Source organism: Hydra vulgaris, chromosome 01, assembly GCF_038396675.1.
Source record: "Hydra vulgaris chromosome 01, alternate assembly HydraT2T_AEP".
Taxonomy (NCBI): Eukaryota; Metazoa; Cnidaria; class Hydrozoa; order Anthoathecata; family Hydridae; genus Hydra; species Hydra vulgaris.
In genome coordinates, this window is record NC_088920.1 from 55,814,084 (window position 1) to 55,835,333 (window position 21,250).

General features: G+C 26.3%; 1 protein-coding gene across 1 annotated transcript in view; it reads right to left on the reverse strand.

The window, feature by feature from the left end:
* LOC136075452 (uncharacterized) overlaps positions 1-21,250 on the reverse strand; it is a 42,106-nt gene that overhangs the window by 10,584 nt on the left and 10,272 nt on the right. The window contains exons 4-6 of the mRNA XM_065788707.1: positions 10,921-11,298; positions 3,621-3,711; positions 3,456-3,483 (exon numbers count right to left, since the gene is read on the reverse strand). Coding sequence (XP_065644779.1) covers positions 3,456-3,483; positions 3,621-3,711; positions 10,921-11,298 — 497 coding nt within the window. The remainder of the gene's footprint in view (positions 1-3,455; positions 3,484-3,620; positions 3,712-10,920; positions 11,299-21,250) is intronic.

Here is a 21,250-nt window from a genome sequence, read left to right on the forward strand (position 1 = left end):
TTCTTGTATATAAACAACAACCAGCACAAATGAGAACTCAGTAGAAGTGTCGTAAACAAATATTACTTAATTATATAAAGTTATGCAATGTATATAACGCAATGTCTTTTATTTTTTATTACGGTAATTATTTCAGTATTAAGATGGCAAATAGTCGTGTATTTTTATTTTTTGATAACTGCCAGTTTTTTTATAAATTTATAATAATGATAATCAGAAATATATCCTGTATTGCTTACCATTAAAGTCAGATTTGAATAAATGTATTCAAATCTAACTTTAATGGTAAGCAATACAGGATATATTTCTGCTGAGGATGAATCTCAAGACATCATACAATGACTTTAAAAAAATGTACTAATTGCGCTTTGATCCAACTAAATCTTTTTCTATAAAAAAACACTCAAGGTTGTCTTATTGGGGCTACAATTTCTCTCAGTGTATAGAAAAACTTTTTTATACACTGAGAAAAATTGATAAAAAACAATCTTCCAGAACTAATTTAAATAAATTAAATTAGTTCTTGGATCCAAAGCTGTATTTAAAAGCAAAAACCTATATCAACTAGTTTTAGAATTGAAGTTTTACCACCAAGACGTATAAAAACATGCAAATGTTAGCTTTCTGCATTAATAAAGGGTCTGATCGTCTAAAAAAGATTAGGAATCATTGACCAGGTACCTGGTATGAAACTAGACTTATGGCAGAGGCTTTTTATCACATAGCTTAAACATCACAAGAAACTAATAAGGGGTCCTTAATAAAGTACGTTCGTAGTTATGCGGAGAAGAGAGGTCATCCAAAAACGTACGAATGCTTACAAGGAGGAGGGTATGTTGATATCAGTGAGTAAAAATGTTTGAGCAGTTCTTGTTCTCTATCTCTCCTAGAATAGTTTTTAAAAAAATATTGTATTTTGAGATTTAAAAAAATTAATGTTAAGAAAGGATGTAGAGAGGAAATATGTAACAAAGTAATACGAAACTTTAAGAAAAAAAATCAAATTAAATTTAAATTTCGTTAGTAATGATTTAAAAAGTTTGAGGTTTTAGGAAGGTGGGGGAACGGTTGATTTTGTAATAAATAATGAGTTCGTACGAAAAAAAAGAGAGAAAGGAAGGGGGTTTGGTTGTTGAAACCATACAGGTGCGTCGAAGAGGAAAGGTGAGTCCTAAGTCAGTGTTTTTACTTTGTACATACTTCACGAACGCTCCCCTATTTAAAGAGTTTGATGATTGCTTCATTTTATGCATCAGGGTGTGTTGTAAAGTGTAGTCTCCGTGAATATTCACTATTAATGAGTTCAACTCATTCAATAATCATAAAAAAGTAATGCGATACTAATATAAAAACTTAAAAAAAAAAAAACTCATAAAAAGCTTAAAATCTCGTTCCTGATCACTTTCACCCGTGACGCTATGTCTTTTGCTAATCCAATCCTTTTAAAAGAATTTTCGACTTTTAACGCGAGACTTTTAACATTATTAAAATTATTAAAGAAAAATCATTTCCTATTTAGTAGATAAAAATACTAACTTATGTGAAACCAATATTACTGACCTTTTACCAGTGAAAACTGGTTTATTTTTGTTGTTTTGGGTTTAGTAAATCAAACAAAAATATTATTGAAAACTTGTCAGAATAGAGAAGATTTACAATTTAAAGTCTTTTGCAAGAAAATTGTGATTTTTAAAAACATCTCTGTGTCACAGAAGATTGTGCTAAAAGGAACATTGGACTTGTAGAAAAGTTTGTGACCTTTGTTCAAGTCTAATAATTTCCAAAAATTACACCCTGAGGATCGGAGACAAAACGTTCTGGTGTTTGTTTGATGAATCAAAAACAGGCTTTAAAGAACATTTATCAAAAAGATCTAGCAAAGTTCAAATAAATAAACAATTAAACAAACTTTAAGTTAAAATTGATAAAAAAAATAGTAGTAAGGCCACGACGTAAAACTTTGTTGCTTAATCAACTCAAATACAAACTTATGTAAATATGAAAATACAAAAGTTAAACAAAAAAAACGATAATTTCTTAAATATGTTTGTTAGTATATATTAGTAAAAAATTATGAATATTAGGATTATTAAAAAACTTCATTTACCTGTACCTTAGAAGTCTAATTTTTTAAAATATGTGATATGATTTATGAAATTTTCATAGGTATTGTGTGAATACCTGTAGAACAAGTATTTAAACAGTGCATGCTCTTTTTTTGAAAAATTGTTTAAAAAAGTCAAATTTAGTCATCAACATAGTAAACAAAGACGCATTTTGTAACCAAATATAAATGCTGGTTGAAATGAGCAATTACAAACCAGTAAAAGCGTCAATGATTGGTCTTGCATGATCTAGGGATAGAAATTTTACTTGGGTTCTATGGGGATCATAAAACGTCATAAATTGATTCAAAGTTAAAAAATGTAAGTAAAACCTGTTGAGCTATAAATAATTTTGAGCGCGTAGAAAATATAGAAACAAATGGAATAAAGTTGTATTCTGATTTTTTGGGGGCCAATTGCAAGCTTAAGTCTATTACAGTTCCTATTTACCGTGCTATCCTCCAAAATTCTGCGAAAATGTCTTGTCATCAGTTTGTCTGCTTTTCTTTAATTTTTAAACATTACTATCCTGTTTTTATTTTAAAATAAATACATACTTAAAATGCCTAGAGGTTTTACTTTCAATATAATTGAAGAAACTTTACATAAAAAAATAGAATATGATCTGAGTTTAAGAATAATTTTAGATAAGATTTTATGAACAATTTTATCTAAACGATAATAAAATATGAAAGTGGAATGCATTGTGCAAATCCGCCATATTTTTGGTAAAGTAGTGACATTATTAGTTTAAATTTAAAGGTAAAGCACTGAATTTAGAAAAAAGCTGCCTCAAAGCTGATATAGGCTTTATTTTAGATGTTTTTGTGTCGAAGACAGGTATTTTGGATTAAAACTCTGAATAAATGAAACTAAAGTTAATCAATAATGAATGAAACTAAAGTTAATCAATAAATACAAATAGTTTAACTGGTTATTACACTATCAAATTTACTTTTATGTTGTTAGATAAAAAAACTTTTGATTTTGATTTGTTTTTGGTTTGTCGCAATCATGAACAAAGTTAACATCTTACGTTGGACCACTTGATTCTGAAGCAAGTGCTCCAAACGCTTTTATAACAACTTTTATTGAATTTAACAATTGTTAAATGCAGTTGTTAAAAGATAAAATGTATATAATATATATTATGTACATATATATCATATTATGATACATAACAACTTTACTGTTTTTTCTATTCATTTACTTTTTTTCTTTCTAAACTTTATCATTGTTTTACAATATAGTTTTTTAATAATAAAAAAAGTCCTATTTCCATATTTATTTGTGATAGGAATTATGAAAATGTGAGCAAAGGTAAAAAATTTAATAATTTAGTTAACTTACCTTTTTTACTTTAGACAGCTTCTTATGCCTTGAAAGTAAATAAAACTTGATTATAAACAAATAAACAAACAAAGAAATTGAAAATATTTTTTTAGTTCTTCATTTTAAATAAATATTAAATTGATATCAAAATTTAACTTTTCTTGTAAAATAATAATTTAATACCTGTAAAAACCCAAAAAATAACTAGCAACTAACAATCCAACAAAAATTGCAGAAACTCCGACAGCTATTCCAACTATTGTTGATACATTTGCTGCATTTAAAATAAAATATTTGTCATTAAAATATCAAGTTTTTAAAAAAAAGAAATTTGTTTTCCATTCATTTATTATTAGATAAGTGCTTTTTTATATATTTACAATAGTAAAATCAAAATTATTTATATAAAATAAGTTTAAAAATGCATAAACAGATGTTAATATTTTTGTAAGAGGGATTTATAAAACTAACTTGTAAAACTATGTTTTATTTAAACTTTGTAAACATGAAAATGAAGTTTAGAATATATATATAAATACTTTAAGCTTTAAATTGTCATAAAAAAAATAACAAAGAAAGAAAAAATAACGTGATAGAACAAAACACGAACAGGAACAGGATAGACATGATTCCTCTTCATTTTTATCTTGGTGTTGTGGCGACAACTTCAAATGTTGTTAGAAATGACCTTGCTTTGTCTTTTCTCTACTCTGCGCTGAATTATTTAAGCAATTTGTTTTATTCTCTATTAGCATCTCGTTTTTAACTATCCTTTTTAAACTGTTTATTCTTAGGCTCGTTTGAGTAAACGTTCTGTGCTTTTTCCTAAACTTATTCGTCTTTACCTGACATTATTTTTATCTTCTGAACAGTACACTTTGCTCTTTTATTTGTTTCTGGTTGCCTCAGTGACTGATCCAGGATTTTTTAGTGTTTGATCTCACTTCCAGACATGTAGTCAACTCCAAAAATTTGTTTACACTTATGTCAAATAATAAGCCTTTGCAAAAAAAGTGCGATGATTGGAGGCTGGGAGCTAAAACGCCTTTTAACTTCATCCTAACTCCTACCCGAAACGTGAAGGGCAACAACTTGATAAAACATCATTTGTAACCCTCTCAAATTGAGGGGGTTTAAACTTTATATAATAATAAGTTTTGAACTCAGAAAGATAATAACATAAAGCTTGAAATTTATCAATGAATATCAGTCTAGTTGAAAATAGTACAAAAAATATTTTATCAACTTGTTGTCCCTTGCGTTTTTTATCAAGTTAAGAGGTGTTTGTGCTCCCAGCCTCCAAATCATTGCGATTTTTTCTAAAGCCTCATTATTTGATATAAGTATAAAGACACAAATGTTTGCTGTTTACTCATTTCAGGAAGTTTTCTCAAACACCAAAAAACCCTGGATCAGTCACTGAAGATACTCTAAGCATAAATTTGCTATGTATCGGCTTTAAGTATTTTAAAATCGTATTTGTAATGTTTTGGTTAACACTTTATTTTCATTTGAGCTTGAATCAAATCTCATATGGTTTTAAAAGAGTTGTGGATGGTAAACAAGTTCCTGTTGATAGAAAAAGCGTTGTTGCTAAACGAAACATTATACGTACCCATGGTAGAATAAGTTTTAGCAAACGCTCGGCCTAAAATACATGTTTCATGCGTATTTATCTTCTGGATATAGTTATTTTTTTTAAAATCATAATTTTTGCACAAAAAAACTTTATTAATAACTTTTTCATGAGTCAATATAAATTTTCCATGCAATATCTATAAAAAAAAAAACTGAGCTAAATATTTATATTTATTTTTAGACCCTTCTCCAATTCTTCGTAACAACTCTAACTAAACTCTTTAGGACGACATCTAAAAAAAATCGAGTTAATTTGGTATTTTTGTAATTAAACTTGCTCAAGTAAAATTGCAATAACTATCAAAAAATCTGGTGTTATCTTTATTTCAAAATACTTAAAGTTGTTTTATTGGAGTCCATACCTAAAATATTTAAGTGTACGTAATTTCAGCTTTTCATTGCACAAAAACAAATACCGAAAACAATTTTTAAAATGACGAATTTATGTTGGTTCAAGACAAAATAAATATAGTTATATCATTGAAACCGTTTGGAACTAGATGATGAAATTTTGGGGATGTTCATAACTAATAAAAACTGTTGAGTGATGTAAAAGTCATCAAAATATGAGAATTAGAGTTGCATGCCCTGGATTTTTTTTACATGGATTCGCTCGTGTATAAATAACTCATTTATTAAACTTTAGTATAAATTTGAATTAAAATTTAATTTTAAATGCGATTCTTAAAATAATAAGTTATTGACGCATTTCAAATACTTAAGTATATGAAACACCTCGCCAGCTAACACAAAACGTTCAACAAACGTTGTAAGCGTTCAAGAATGTTCTTTAAACGTTTATAGAACATGCTTAAACGTTAGCAACGTTTGTCGAACGTACTTGAACTTTTGTGTTAGCTGGGTCAATACACATTGCTAGTATCTGAAATTAAATTGGTCTTCGAAATTTTAGTTGGTAATTATAGTAATTGAAATAGTATTGTAATAGTTGAAAATCTTAATTAAGGTTCTCTAAACTAGGCTTGTCAATTTTTATCTGAAGTATTTTAGACATCTGAACCCGTACTCACATTTCTCCGTTAAAGTAAAACGGAAGCTTTTAACGTCAATGCACTGACATTAAAAAACTGCTGTTTCACTTTTAACCAGCCAATAGCTTTTCGCAGGGTTTAACGGAGAGATGCGAATACAGCTGCTGGTTTTTATTGTTATTTTGCTAACTAACTGTTGTCAAGTTGTTAGTCATAAATCATTAACTTTGTTTTTGCTAAAATAAATCAACTTTTTAAATAGCATTTAATTATTAAAATTGAAAATTAAAAAATTCAATTTATGTTAGCTCTTAATTTTAAAAATCCTTCTAATATGAAAGTAAGTTAAAAAATAAATTTTAAATTGATGAGAGTCTGTTTAATAATCTAATTAGAACCGGTAATCTGATAGAAACCGGTTTAAAGTAAGGTTATCTTAACAATAGATCTTGCAATCGCGCAACCAAACAGAAAAACTGGAGACTGATTAAAAATACTACTTATTCCAAAAATAAAAAATACAAAATAAGTGTATAATATAATTTTTCTACTCAATTAAAAAATAAATTTTATTTCTTTATTCTGATTGAGGCTTTAAAACTATTTGTGAAGGTTCTTTTTTAGAACGCGGAGTAGCCAGTTTTGTATAAAAATATTTAAAAGTATATTAGATAAGATTCTGGAACAAATGTTTATGTTTGGAAGAATATAAAAATAAGTTCGATTAATCGAATTAAAATATTTAGAGACTAATTTTGACAAACCAAAACAGAAAAATCTGGTTTCATAAGTAAAATGTTATTATCACGAAGATGTTTTTAACCTCACCTATTTTTTTAAATAACTGTTATAAATTTTATAATAAATAAAAGCATCTTCAACATTATTCATTTTGTTTTTTTGAACAATGTATCCAGCAATATAAACACCCGTTTTGCTGTCTTGTTTTCATAGACTCTTTTAAGTCATTCAGTATGTCTAAAATCTTACTCTCTTCTTCAGTTAACCGTCGAAAACATCCATCACAAGAATGTTGCTCTGAGCAGACATAAAATTCTGCATTAAATCTTAGTAGTAATAAAGCATGGTAAATAGGAAATTATAGGAATCTACAGCTTGTTGAGCAGAAATAAAGTATGATCCACCAGCACCTTGTCTTAGTTAACAAAGGTTTTCTCTAAAAGATGTATATTTCTGTATAAGCATTATGAATTAATAATCTTGGGTAGTTTCAAGTAAAAAGCTAGTTAAGTCTTTTTTTAAAAAGTTTTAATCATTTTTTGTACCAAAATTTTTGCACATTTTTGCTACTTTTGATAAATGTTGTAGATGATTATGTTTAGCACTTCAAATGACAGCTTGCAATGAATCTTGCAATCTTACATCATCAGGCTTTCTTTGTACATTTATAATTTGCCATGCATCAATAAAAATTTGCAGAAAAACAATAGTAAGTAATATTAAGGACGTTTTTTTTTTTTTAAGAGACGCGAATTTGACACAAAATGTAAAAGTATTTAAACATCTCCTCCCCCTCCTCCACCACCACCACGACTAAAAACTCCTGGATCCGTTTGCAACTAACTTCTCAGCTTCACCAAAGTGAAATTTAATATCTTTAGTCTTTTCGGTAATTGTTACGTATATCCATGAATGGACATAATCATATAACAAAAATATATTTGTCCGAGGTTTATTAGGAATGGTATCAAAAAAAGTAAAAAAAATGCCTGTTTACTTGATTGTTACGCAAATTAAGGAAATCCACTGGATTGTTCAATAAATTCAATTACATTAAAAACAAAACTTTATTGGAAATCAGAATCAACATTAGAAACCGGTACCATACTGAAAATAAATGTAAGTCTTGCAAATGAGCATCTAAACATTACAGCAAGGAGTGTTCTGGCAAACTTTTCTGGGTTATCCTGAGCATGACCATGTACTTTTCCACCTTAAAATATGACAGTTGCTTTAATGTATACTTCATCAAATATTACAATGCGTCAGCGCTATCTGTCTTCCAAACTATGAAAAATTTTGGAAATTATAGATATAGTCTCAAGTTAATTTGATATTGAGGTCAATTTTGTTAAAAATTGTGCACTAGGTAGCTGAAAAGAATTTCTTAAATGATTGTATAATGCTCGAGATACAGCCATATACTCAAAGACTCGCTAGGGATTATTCTATATTATTTAGAATAATATCTGGTGAGTAAAAATGTAGCAGTGGCACTTTACATCGCAAACAATTAAAACTTCTAATTTTGTTTTTTGGTAAAGAGCTTTATATTCTGAGATGTAACACTTTTTTTAGTAATTGTCAAAGTTGTTTCTGGTGTTGTTCTTGGGACCGAACTGTCAAATTAAATTATTGCTTATTGGTTTAAATATGGATTTTATGAATAAAATTATTTTAAAAAAATCTATTAAATATACATTGCTAACTACTTTTTTAAACAGATTTAGATAAGTTGAATATTACAATGTAAATAAATTTTAAAAAACTTTATAATAAATTATAATTTAAATATAATAAAAACTATTTTTATTCAAAAAACCTTTAAAGTTCTATTATAAATTTAAAAAAAAAATCATGTGCTCAAATCTTTTTTTTTAATTTTGAAATGTTTTAACTAATAACTAATAAAAAACGTTAAGGTTTATCATATGACTTAACATATAGATGTAATAAATTCCTATTAACCAATCATGTCATTGATTGTTGCTTTAAAATGGCTAGTCACAAATGGCAATTTAAAATGTGACATAAAACACAAATTTATGTTCTAAAGCTTTCAAGTAAAAAAAAGCAACTCTTGTTTAAATATCAAATTTAGTAAAATTTACATGAAAGAAAGTTCTGCGTTCTTAAAGAAATGGTGCAAGGCTAAGGCTAAAATAACCAAGGCCAAAACGTTCAAGGCCAAGGCCAAGACCAGGGCCCTAATTGTTGACCTTAAGGCAAGGCCGAGGCTAAGGCCATAGTCTGGACCAACAATTCTGCATTTTTACAACATTAAATAAAATAAAATAAAAAGTCTTTAATTTATGAAAATATAATACTTTAATAACAACGATTGCTATGTTAATGTTATTATTATTATTTGGATATATTTTCATGAAATAAATACTTTCTATGTCATTCTGCTAAATGGCATGAAAAGTAATGTTTTTAATCCCAATCAGTAGAATATATTATCATAAAAATTAGAATACATTATCATGCCTGCATCAAACATTATCATACCTGCACCAAGTATTTTATAATAAAAACTTAAAGGTTAGATAACTAAAATGTTCCTAACAGTGGCACTCCAGTTCCTTGAATAAAGTCTTTTGATTGTAAAATAGTGTCATCATTACAATGGTAATAGTTCAGTTTCAACCTTTATTATAATGTCACTGAATTCTAAGTTGTCAGCATTATTAAAACTATTAATATTATCCTCTTGAATGTTTCTTAATGATAAACTTTTTCGTGTGTTTTGCTGGTGCTATTGGAATTCGACTAAAATTAATGTTATGAAATATTTTTGGAAGTACATATGGTCGTTTCTTACCATTCATTATCAATATTATATCATTATATCATTTTCAAATTAACAATTTTAGGCCTAATTTCTACACCCACAACTACAAATATTTTTTTTAATTGGAAGGAAATACATTCAATAACAAACAAAAAGCTTGTAGTAAGGGTAAACTGCAATTTTTTTAAATATACAAACTCATTTCCAAGAAAGCTTTAGGCAAATATTAATTTGAAAAGGTTTGAAATAATAATTTCACCTAAAACTCTATACCAAAAATCTAATAATTATATGCTTGAGGATTTTACCTTTCTACAAAATCTAAATCATAAAATATTTCTTAAAAATTAACTTTATTAATAATTGGTTTTTTAAGTACTGAAAATCTAAAATTTGGCTTTATCAACATGACAATAAAATATCATTAAAGGAAAATGTCACATTTAAAATAATGTCAAATAAAATAATAGAACAAAGCTTCTTAAACTCTTAAAAGACCTGGTTTAAAGCATACTACAGCATGTTTATCCTTGTTAACAATAAACGGAGACATATTTTTTATTCTTTTTGTCAAAGTTAGACGAGTATAAAGTGATACAACATTTTAGTGGCATATTACATATATCTCAGGCAACTTGCTTCCAAATTTACGCTAAAATATCAAATTCTGGACTTTCCGTTTGATTGCGCTATTGCATGGCCTATTGTGAAGATTTTGTTCAATGTTTTGGTTCAGAGTCTAAAAAGTTTCAAAAACCACGATAAATAGTTGTTATGCGAAAAAAGATGGCTAAGATTATTTATTGTGCATTTTTTAAAACTTTAAAATTGATTTACAACATTTTACTTATGAAATTTGTGTTTGAAATATATCAAAAGACTATCAAAAGTACATATATGTACTTTTGATAGTCGGCTGCTCTTTAGCAGAACGTAAACAAAACATATAAATACGGACGTCGCGCCAATGTTCTTTTGACTTCTTCGTTTACATACTGCCGATAAGCAGCCGCTTATCAAATTATGAAAAATTGCCGTCTTTATTTGATCGAATGCGGATGTCGCGCCAATCTTATTTTGACGTCTTTGTTTATGTCCTGCCGATGAGCAGTCGCCTATCAAAAATATGCAAAAACAACATCTTTGTGGTACTGCCAATTGTCTATCTCTATGCTCTATGTTTTCTAGGTAAACAACTCAAAGTGCTACTAATCATTATTTTAATACATAATGTGACCATATGATAGAAATGTGCATTTAATATTTAGTTGTCACAAAATAAATTAGAAAACGTAAAAATTTAGACTAAAAATATAACCTGGATTAGAACTTGTTGTTTTAACTGCTGTTGTTGTCATAGTAACTGTAGAACTGGTTGTTTTAACTGCTGTTGTTGTCTTAGTTATAGTAGTAGTAGTTGGTCGTGGAGGAGGTATGGTTAGATTAAGTGCAGGCCCTGGTGTACCATTGTAAACAGCATATATTCTAAAAACAGTTGCATTAGCATTGTTAGCTGCTGAAAATGATGTTGTATTAATCCCATAAAACTGATTGACTATCTGATTGGTGTTGCTTAAAAACTCTATGTTATACGTTACAGGACATGTTCCAGAAGGAATGGAATTCCAATTCAAGTAAATGAAATAGTTCTCTAACTGCACCACTGGCGATGAAAGGCGTACGAATCCTGGTATAACTATAAAGTTAAAGTATTACAACAATTAAAATAAAAACAGTAAAAAAAATGATAATAAAAAATAACTAAATAGTTAACAAATATCTTCACGATTCAAAAACGAAACAAAGCGCATAATTTTTTGATGTAAAAATCTTGAAAAATTTTTTCAATAAAGAGTTATTAAATGTACTTTTTTTTTTTTAAACTTTTTTTGCATGATGAACTGTATAACAATAAATAAATGAAGATAAAAGTAATAAACAAAAAAAAAAAGTAAATATTTAAAAACGAAAATTATTACACATAATATTATTAAAAGAATGTTTAGAAGATGCTAGATCATATCAAGACCTTCATAAAATATTTTTAAAAAAAACTTTGCTTTAATGATTTCAGCAAGAAATATAATGTTTAGATACAAAAAGCTAATGAAAAAAATTGGAAGTTTTAATTTTTTTTATTTACATACTGTCAACAAAAATTGAAGCATATCAAAAGTTTAAATGTCTATTTGATTTTTTCAATATTAATCAAAAGCTTTTCCAATTTAAACAAATGGCAAATTTTGTAGCAATATTATCTTATCAATAATAATCTAATAAATTTCTGATCAATTAAAATCTTCATTACTATGTGGAAAACTGCTAATATAATACCAATATTTAAAAATACAAATATCCCTTCAATTATAGACCTGTGTCTCTGACAACAGTTTTCTGTAATCTTTTATAAAGATTAATTCACAAAATTATATTAAATCAACTGAACAAAAATGATTTGATTTCTGAACTACAGTATGGATTTGGGAAACAAAAATCATGTGCCACAAATATAGTAGAATCATGGAACATCATTACAAGTGCTGCTTATGATGGTAAGGAAGTTGACGTATTATACATGGATTTTGAAAAAGCACTTGATTAAGTCCCGCATAATCAATTAATTAAAAAATTAGCAGACTATAGCATTAAAGGGAAGTTGAGAGCTTGGATCAAACAATTTTTAATCGGAACGAAACAAATGGTAATTTTAGGTGAAATTAAATTTAATTAGTGTGAAGGATTTATTGGAGTGTCACAAGACTCTGTACTGGGCCCACTTCTTTTTAATATATACATAAACATTTTACCTAAACTGTTAACTTCTGAATGAAAATTGTTTTCTGATGACAGCAAATTAATTTCAATTATTGATAACGATGAAATCATTTAAAAAGCAGCAAATCAACTTCAAACTGACACTAATAAAGTAATAAACTGTTGCAATATCTGGGTAATCAAACTCAATAAAGAAAAATGTAAAATCATGCACATTTGTACTAAAAAAGTACCATAAAAGTATACTATTAACAACACAGATAGAAATTAAGAAATAAAAGAATCAAAGTTTGAAAGAAACCAAGATATATTAATGTCAGCTGATCTAAAATGCTATGAGCAAGTAAAATTAGCAGTTGCAAATGCGCAAAGATCACTGGGTTTGATAAAAGGAACTTATACTTATTTAAATTCGGACATAGTTAAGTCATTATATTTTAAATTAGTGAGACCTCATCTTAAATATTCAGCACCAACTTGAAATCCAATGATATAGTAGAACTTGAAAGGTTCAAAGAAAAGCCGCAAAACTCATTTCAGATCTCAAAAATCTTTCATATAAAAATAGACTACGGAAACTAAATTTAACGACATTAGAAACTCGCAGAACTAGGGAGGATTTGATATACCAATACAAAATTTCAAATGGCTTACAATTAGTGAATTGGTTCAAAAATCCCAAACTAGTTTCTTCACAAACAAGCGACGGTCTTTTATCAAGCATACATGGACACAGTAAAAGAATTGAACGTGAAAAATTTAAGTGTTCCTCAAAAAAAACATTTACAGCAATAGAATAATTAAAAAATGGAATTCTTTGCTGGCCTATGTTATTTCTTCAAGGTCCGTAAATTGGTTATACTTACTTGTATCACAAGTTTTTTAGTAACGAAATAAAGGGTATTCACTGAAAACTTGTCAGGATAAAGTTTTAACTTGGTTTATTCATTGCAACCATTTAACCATTTTATTTTTCTCATTTGAGTTGTTTTTTTTCAATAAAAATGTAAATTGTTTTTGATTAAACTAATCAAACATACAGCTTGCTGTATGCAAATTTGGTTCAAATTTTAAAGACATACTTTTTTTAATTGAATGTGTGTTAAATCTGATGTTTTAAAAAAATTCTTCAGGACTTTTTGGTTTATGATTTTAGCTATGAAAAAATCTTAAGAATGTTGTAGCTATGAGAGATTTTAGAATAGATACCCTTACGGAAATATTCAATAGGTACTCCATGGAAGACCCATTGAATTCTTTGAGTAAACCATGGTTTTCCCATGGAAAACGGAAATTCTATGGAATTTTCATGGATGAGTTTCCATGAAAATTGAAATCCAATGGAATTTTCCATAGGTGAACCATGTTTTTTTTCACAGCTAATGTTGCACCATGAGTTTTACAAATGTGCTTTTAAAGATGCTATCATAACTCGTAGAGTTACAATTATTTCTAACTTGAGTAAGCAATATTTTATGCATTCTTCTATTTTTCGGTATTTAATAAGACTACAAATTATAAGTTTTTTATAATGCATCACATTTAATATGAATCAAACTAAAAAAATAGACCTGTTTGCAATAGCTAGAATATAATAAATGTTTGCATTATATAATGCATCATAATATGATATTATCAGAGATGTTGGTCTCGAGACTTAAATCTTGGTCCTGAGAGGTCTCAAGACTCATTTAACTGTCTTGTTCTTAGTCTAGGTGTTGAATCAAAATGTCTTGGTCTTAGTCTTGGCCTATACTGTCTTTACGTCTCTGTATATTATCATACTATAATGCATTTTAAAATGCATTATTTATGCATATACTTATTCTAGCAAATGCCAATAGCTTTGCTTAATTTGCATAACTTGCAATAGTATAGCAAGTATGTCAAGTGAATCAGTTTGATTTTTAATGTTGATTTGGTTTACAACATTTAGATAATTAAATAACTAATATAATTATTATTATAAAACATATCTAATATATTAGATAAGCTTAGATAAGCAGTGTATTGGATAAGATTAGATAACTAATGATAAGGTTAAATTACCAATGATAAGATAAGATTAGATAACTAATGATAAGGTAAATTACTAATGATAAGATAAGATTAGATAACAAATGTACAAAAGATAACTAGTACTATATTTTTTAACTTTTTTTTAATGGCTTTAGTTAGCGTAAAATGTTTTAATTTAAAACACTTTATTGTTTAGTAAATGTTTATTAAGTAATAAAACACTTTATTTTATAATGAATGTTTTACTCAATTTTAGTTTTGTTAAGTTGTTTTTGTCTTTTTGTTGACGCGACCATTTAAGTTGGCAATTAGTTAGCAACTAGATTTAGCTGGGATATTTATTTTTTTCTTTACTATTGAGTAGTAATGTTGTTAGAATATTTAAATAATTAAATATTTTGTGTATAAATCCTTTTATTTTTACTTTATTGATTTATTTAAATTACTACATTTTAAGCCGACAGGTTTGACTGGCGATATAAATAATGTTGTTCATCATTTATGTCATTTATAACATTGTCAGTTTTTATATGCATTTAATATTTTAAAAAGTTAGTTCAAAAGCTGTCTAAATAAAATGGTGAATTGAGTTTGACGAGAAAAGATATAAGGATAATCTTTAGGATTCAGCTAGTAATGATGTTCCAAGAACAACTTAATTAGAGAAGGAAAACTAAGGTAATTTTTTAAATATATCAGAAAGGAAAGTTAATTAATGCAAAAAATTTTACTTCTCAGTTAAGTATAAGCATATAAAAGCAATTTATATGTTTATAAATAATACAGTACTTTTTATTATAATACTATTTTTTTTTATTTGTTTATATTTAACTAATGTGAAGTGCTTGTCTTAAGTAAAAATAAATTAATTTATGTACACGCTTTAATACTTATTATGTTTCTACACTTAATAAGTTACATATTTATTATATTTGTTATGTTTGAAATAGAAATTTTTAAAAAATAATAAATTTTTGAATTTAATAGTGTGTGCATAAGCTTATTTATTTTAACTTTATCATTTTATTTTAATTACTACATTATAAGCAGGTAAGTTTGACTGGGGATAGAAATAATGCTTCAAGTCTTTCAAATAGATCGAACAAAGAAGAAATCATTTTTTAAATTACGATTAAGTAATAATATATTTGTTGCTGCCTCGTTCTATATAAATGTTACCAATATACAGGTAACATTTATATTTGTGCATAAACCTTTTTATTTTGACTTAATCATTTTATTTAAATTACTCCATTATAAGCAGGCAGGTTTGCTAGCAATATAAATTTTTAATTCATTTATTTAGCCGTGCATTAACAAATTCCGTGTTTTATAATATATATATAGATGGCAAGGACGTGAAGAAAACGGATTTGTAAATGATGTTGTACATCATGCAGATAGCTCAGCTAAGAAGTAAGTTCTTTTTTAAATTACAATTTATAAGTAATACTATATTTAATGCGGCTTTATTCTATGTAAATGTTACTAACATGCAAGTAACAAATCTTTTCATTTTAACTCCATCGTTTTATTTAAATTATATTACAGGCAGAAATGTTTGACTGGAAATATAAACGATGTTGTACATCATGCAGATAGGTAAGGCGAAAAAGAGGTAATAATCTTATAATTGTTATTTATAAATAATGATATATTCATTGCTACTTTTTTCAATAAAAATGTTACCCAACATTTGGCAACATTTATACTGAACATTCAAAAATTTTGTAAGTTATAATAGATATTAATTATAAGTATAAATAAGTGAGTAAATAAAGAAAATTAGTATGTATATTTTAATTGTATGATGTTATGTCTTTGGTGAATTGTATAATGTAATGTGCTTGGTGAAATAGACAATGATACTAACTGTGTTGAAAAAATAATGAATATCAAAATGTGAATGGTACTTTGTTTGACATTTACCTGGTTATATAGACACAGTTGGTGGTACAATCGCACTTATAAATGGTCTTGATGTTTTTTTTTTATTTAATTTGTTGTACCAATGATTCTTTCTATTTTGTTGAAACTTGAAGTTGTTATTATCAAATTTATTAATACTATTTTTATTAAATAGTTAATATAAAATAATAAACATGTAAATTGGTATATTTTCTGTAAAAATTGTTTTCTTAATCAATTTAAATTGTTTATCACTCTATACATACGACTTGTGGTATGATATTACTTGTAATTTTTTGTTTTAAGTATTTTCAGTATGTTTATACATTTGCTTGCATTAAATATTGTTGTCAAGTCAAGTTTTAATGTTTTAGGTGCATTAAAGCTATTTTTTTTCAAAGATTTATAGGATTCAACAAGATTTATATTTGTTTATTGGTTTTATTCGGTGAAGGCGATCCCATAGATCAAAAGAACTCAATAATATTAGCAAATTGTGCAATAAAATTTGCTTTTTATGGTTTTATATGCAATTCAAATAACATTAGATCAAATAAAACTTGAAAAAAAAACATGCTACTTTACCATAGAAAATCCATAAGTTTTCCTTGGAGAGGTGTTCCAAATACACATAAAAATTTCATGGTTTTTCCATAGATGGAAAAACCATGGAATTTCCATGAGTATTTGGAACACATTTCCATGGTAAACTCACAGGTTTCCCATGGAAAACCAATTGTTTTTCCATGGATAACCCATGGTTTTTCGATGAAAACGTGTTCCTAGCCTAGGTTTAAAGTTTGAACCTCAGGTTGAAAGTTTGAACCTTAGGCTGAAAGTTTGTTAAAACCCAATTTGTTATAAACAAATAGAAAATAACTGTTCTGTTTCACAAAAAATTTCCTTATTTGAGTGGAAGAATTGTATTTTTAAAGATGATTTCTTTTCGAGAAAGTTCTCATTTTGTATTAAATACAAAGTATTCTTCAAGAATATTCCTGAACTAGTAAAAGTTTTGAATCTACTGTCAAGTTCATGTTAGTTTTGTGGATATTGGGAATTGCAGAAACTTTTTTTCTAATAACTGTTTAACTTTTTAATAACGAACTATTTTTGATACAATTTATTCTTAAATACTATTCTATTTTAATACATCATTTTTCAATCAATATTTCAATCGTAAGTTATCAATATTTGTCAATAATAATGTCAATATTTTGTTACTAGCTGTCCAGACCAGTAAATTATAAGTCTCAAGTTTATTCCATATATAAAAAAACTATATATATTATCTATCTTTTAAAATTATTATATATATATATATATATATATATATATATATATATATATATATATATATATATATATATATATATATATATATATATATATATATATATATATATATATGTATATATATATATATATGCATATATATATATATATATATATATATATATATATATATATATATATATATATATATATATATATATATATATATATATATAATAATAATAATTTTAAAAGATAGATAATATATATAGTTTTTATATATATATATATATATATATATATATACAACATAACTTACTTTTAAAAATTTTTAACGCTTCAGTAGCCGTTTTGTAACCGCTATTTATCAGCGGTTTAAGTACCAATTTAAATAGTATTTAGAATACCCGCTTGAATTGTTTTGAATAATTACAATGGGTATAAAAAGTTTAAAAAACATATGGAATTAAACTTAAAAATATAAGAAATAATGGACTTACCATGACCCGCATAATACGGGTCATTACAAGTCTATTCCATACCGAGCATCTCTGTACTTATTCCTTATATAATCATTTTATTCAATAATTTTTAGCAGGTAGTAGAAAATAGGTAGCAAGTGGAAGAATATAAAAAGCTTTAACATCTTTGTTTTGAGTTTATGAATAATGTTCAATACTTTATAACCTCTTTAGACTTTATAAAAAATTGTAAATTTCTATAAAAAAACGGGGACGGGCTTCGTAATTTTTTTTCTTTATTAAGTTTTTTTTTAAGTTTTTAATTAAGATTTGTTTCAGACCACCTGCAATTTATTAGGATCCTTGCCCCGTTAAATAGTTTTGAAGAAAACGAAAGTTTTAATGTAAAATCTTTTTTGATATAACAAAAAAAGATGTCTCTTTCATGTGTGTTTAACGTGCATGCTTAACTAATTGCCTTAGAACTTTAATAGCATAAGTAAGGTAAACTGTACAGCTATTGGACAGGAACAGTCATTGGACCTTACAGAACTTATTTTTTAAAAATAAGAACAGATTTGAAAAAACTTGTACAATACTGTCAGAGATGTCTCCGTAAATAATTTTGCAAATCATGCGATTAATCCCTTCTTTACCGTAAGGTTAAGCATAGTGGGGGGTGTCAAGTAACTGCATCACATTTTTTATTAAATTGACAGTTAATGGACAAGTGTCTAATATATAAAAGTATTTTTTTTTAAAAGTTTTATTGGTATGTTTTTGTTACTATGTTTTTGCTTATTAATGGGCATAAATTTATATGCATTATTCTTTATCTCATTGTTAATGGACAGTTATTGACACAGTGTCCAGTAACTAAATTTTATGTTTCCGTTAACTAATTTTTTGTATTTTTTCAGCATGTTATTTTTTCAATATGTTAAAAAGAAGCCAATATGAATAGAACAGAATAAATGAAGAATTTTCCTAGGAACAATTTATATAACGCTTTTCAATGATTAAACAATTAGATAATTCGACTCTTCAATAATTTTTTCTATGTCCAACTTTTCTATGTCCAAGTTTTCTTTGTGTCCAATATTTTTTGCATACAATTTTAATAAACAAAAAAATGTACAATAACTATACTTTTCAGCGTGTTTTTCGTTAAAATATTTTTCTTTTTGTAAAACGGCGAGATTATAAAATGAATAGAATTATTAAAATAATAAAAAATGATGTAAAATGGAAATAGTTTAAAATATAAAATCACCTCAGAAGTTTCACCTCAGAAGCGAAGCGGCTAACCACTTCGGCCTTTAAAGTATAGTTACTAGAATTTAAAGCATTACTTAATAAGCAAAAAAAAACTTTATAAAAACTTTATAAAAAGTGTAAACATTAAAATATAGATGAAGTGTAAACATTAAAATATAGATGAAGTGTATACATTAAAATATAGATGAAGTGTATACATTAAAATATAGATGAAGTGTATACATTAAAATATAGATGAAGTGTAAACATTAAAATAAAGATGAAGTGTATACATTAAAATATAGATGAAGTGTATACATTAAAATATAGATGATATGTATACATTAAAATATAGATGAAGTGTATACATTAAAATATAGATAAAGTGTATATATTAAAATATAGATGAAGTGTATACATTAAAATATAGATAAAGTGTATACATTAAAATATAGATAAAGTGTATACATTAAAATATAGATAAAGTGTATACATTAAAATTTAGATGAAGTGTATACATTAAAATATAGATGAAGTGTAAACATTAAAATATAGATGAAGTGTATACATTAAAATATAGATGAAGTGTATACATTAAAATATAGATGAAGTGTATACATTAAAAAATAGATGAAGTGTAAACATTAAAATATAGAGGAAGTGTAAACATTGAAATATAGATGAAGTGTATCATTAAAGTATAGATGAAGTGTAAACATTAAAATATAGATGAAGTGTATACAATAAAATATAGATGAAGTGTAAACATTAAAATATAGATGAAGTGTAAACATTAAAATATAGATGAAGTGTATACATTAAAATAAAGATGAAGTGTAAACATTAAAATATAGATGAAGTGTAAACATTAAAATACAGATGAAGTGTAAACATTAAAATATAGATGAAGTGTAAACACTAAAATATAGATAAAGTGTAAACAATAAAATATAGATGAAGTGTATACATTAAAATATAGTAAAAGTGTATACATTAAAATATAGATGAAGTGTATACATTAAAATATAGATGAAGTGTATACATTAAAATATAGATGAAGTGTATACATTAAAATATAGTAAAAGTGTATACATTAAAATATAGATGAAGTGTATACATTAAAATATAGATGAAGTGTAAACATTAAAATATAGATGAAGTGTCAACATTAAAATATAGATGAAGTGTATACATTAAAATAAAGATGAAGTGTAAACATTAAAAGATAGATGAAGTGTATACATTAAAATATAGATGAAGTGTAAACAATAAAATATAGATGAAGTGTATACATTAAAATATAGATGAAGTGTATACATTAAAATATAGATGAAGTGTAAACATTAAAATATAGATGAAGTGTAAACATTAAAATATAGATGAAGTGTAAACATTAAAATATAGATGAAGTGTAAATATTAAAATATAGATGAAGTGTAAACATTAAAATATAGATGAAGTGTAAACATTAAAATATAGATAAAGTGTATACAATAAAATATAGATGAAGTGTAAACATTAAAATATAGATGAAGTGTAAACATTAAAATATAGATGAAGTGTATACATTAAATAACTTACATTGAACTAGAACTGTTACACTTGTACATCAAAGAAGTGTCTTTTGCCTTTTTTCATCCAGGTAATCCGTTATTTTGGCCCCATTTAGCATTATGTCATTACTCTGGGACAACTTTAAACTGGCTTTGAGAATATATTAGATTTAGATCAAAAAGATTGCCATCTACCAAATTATTCAGATTTACATTCTAGCGAAAGGTATTTTTGACTATTGTCAAAGGAAAACTAAGGTTCAATGTAAAAGAAGCTAAAACATACAAGACTTCAAAAATGAATGGATTAGAGCTACCAAAAAAGTTCAGCTGGCGATTGTGCGAAACCTTATGTTGAGTATAAAACGCAAAGTGCATGCATTCTCAGGTACACAACTCC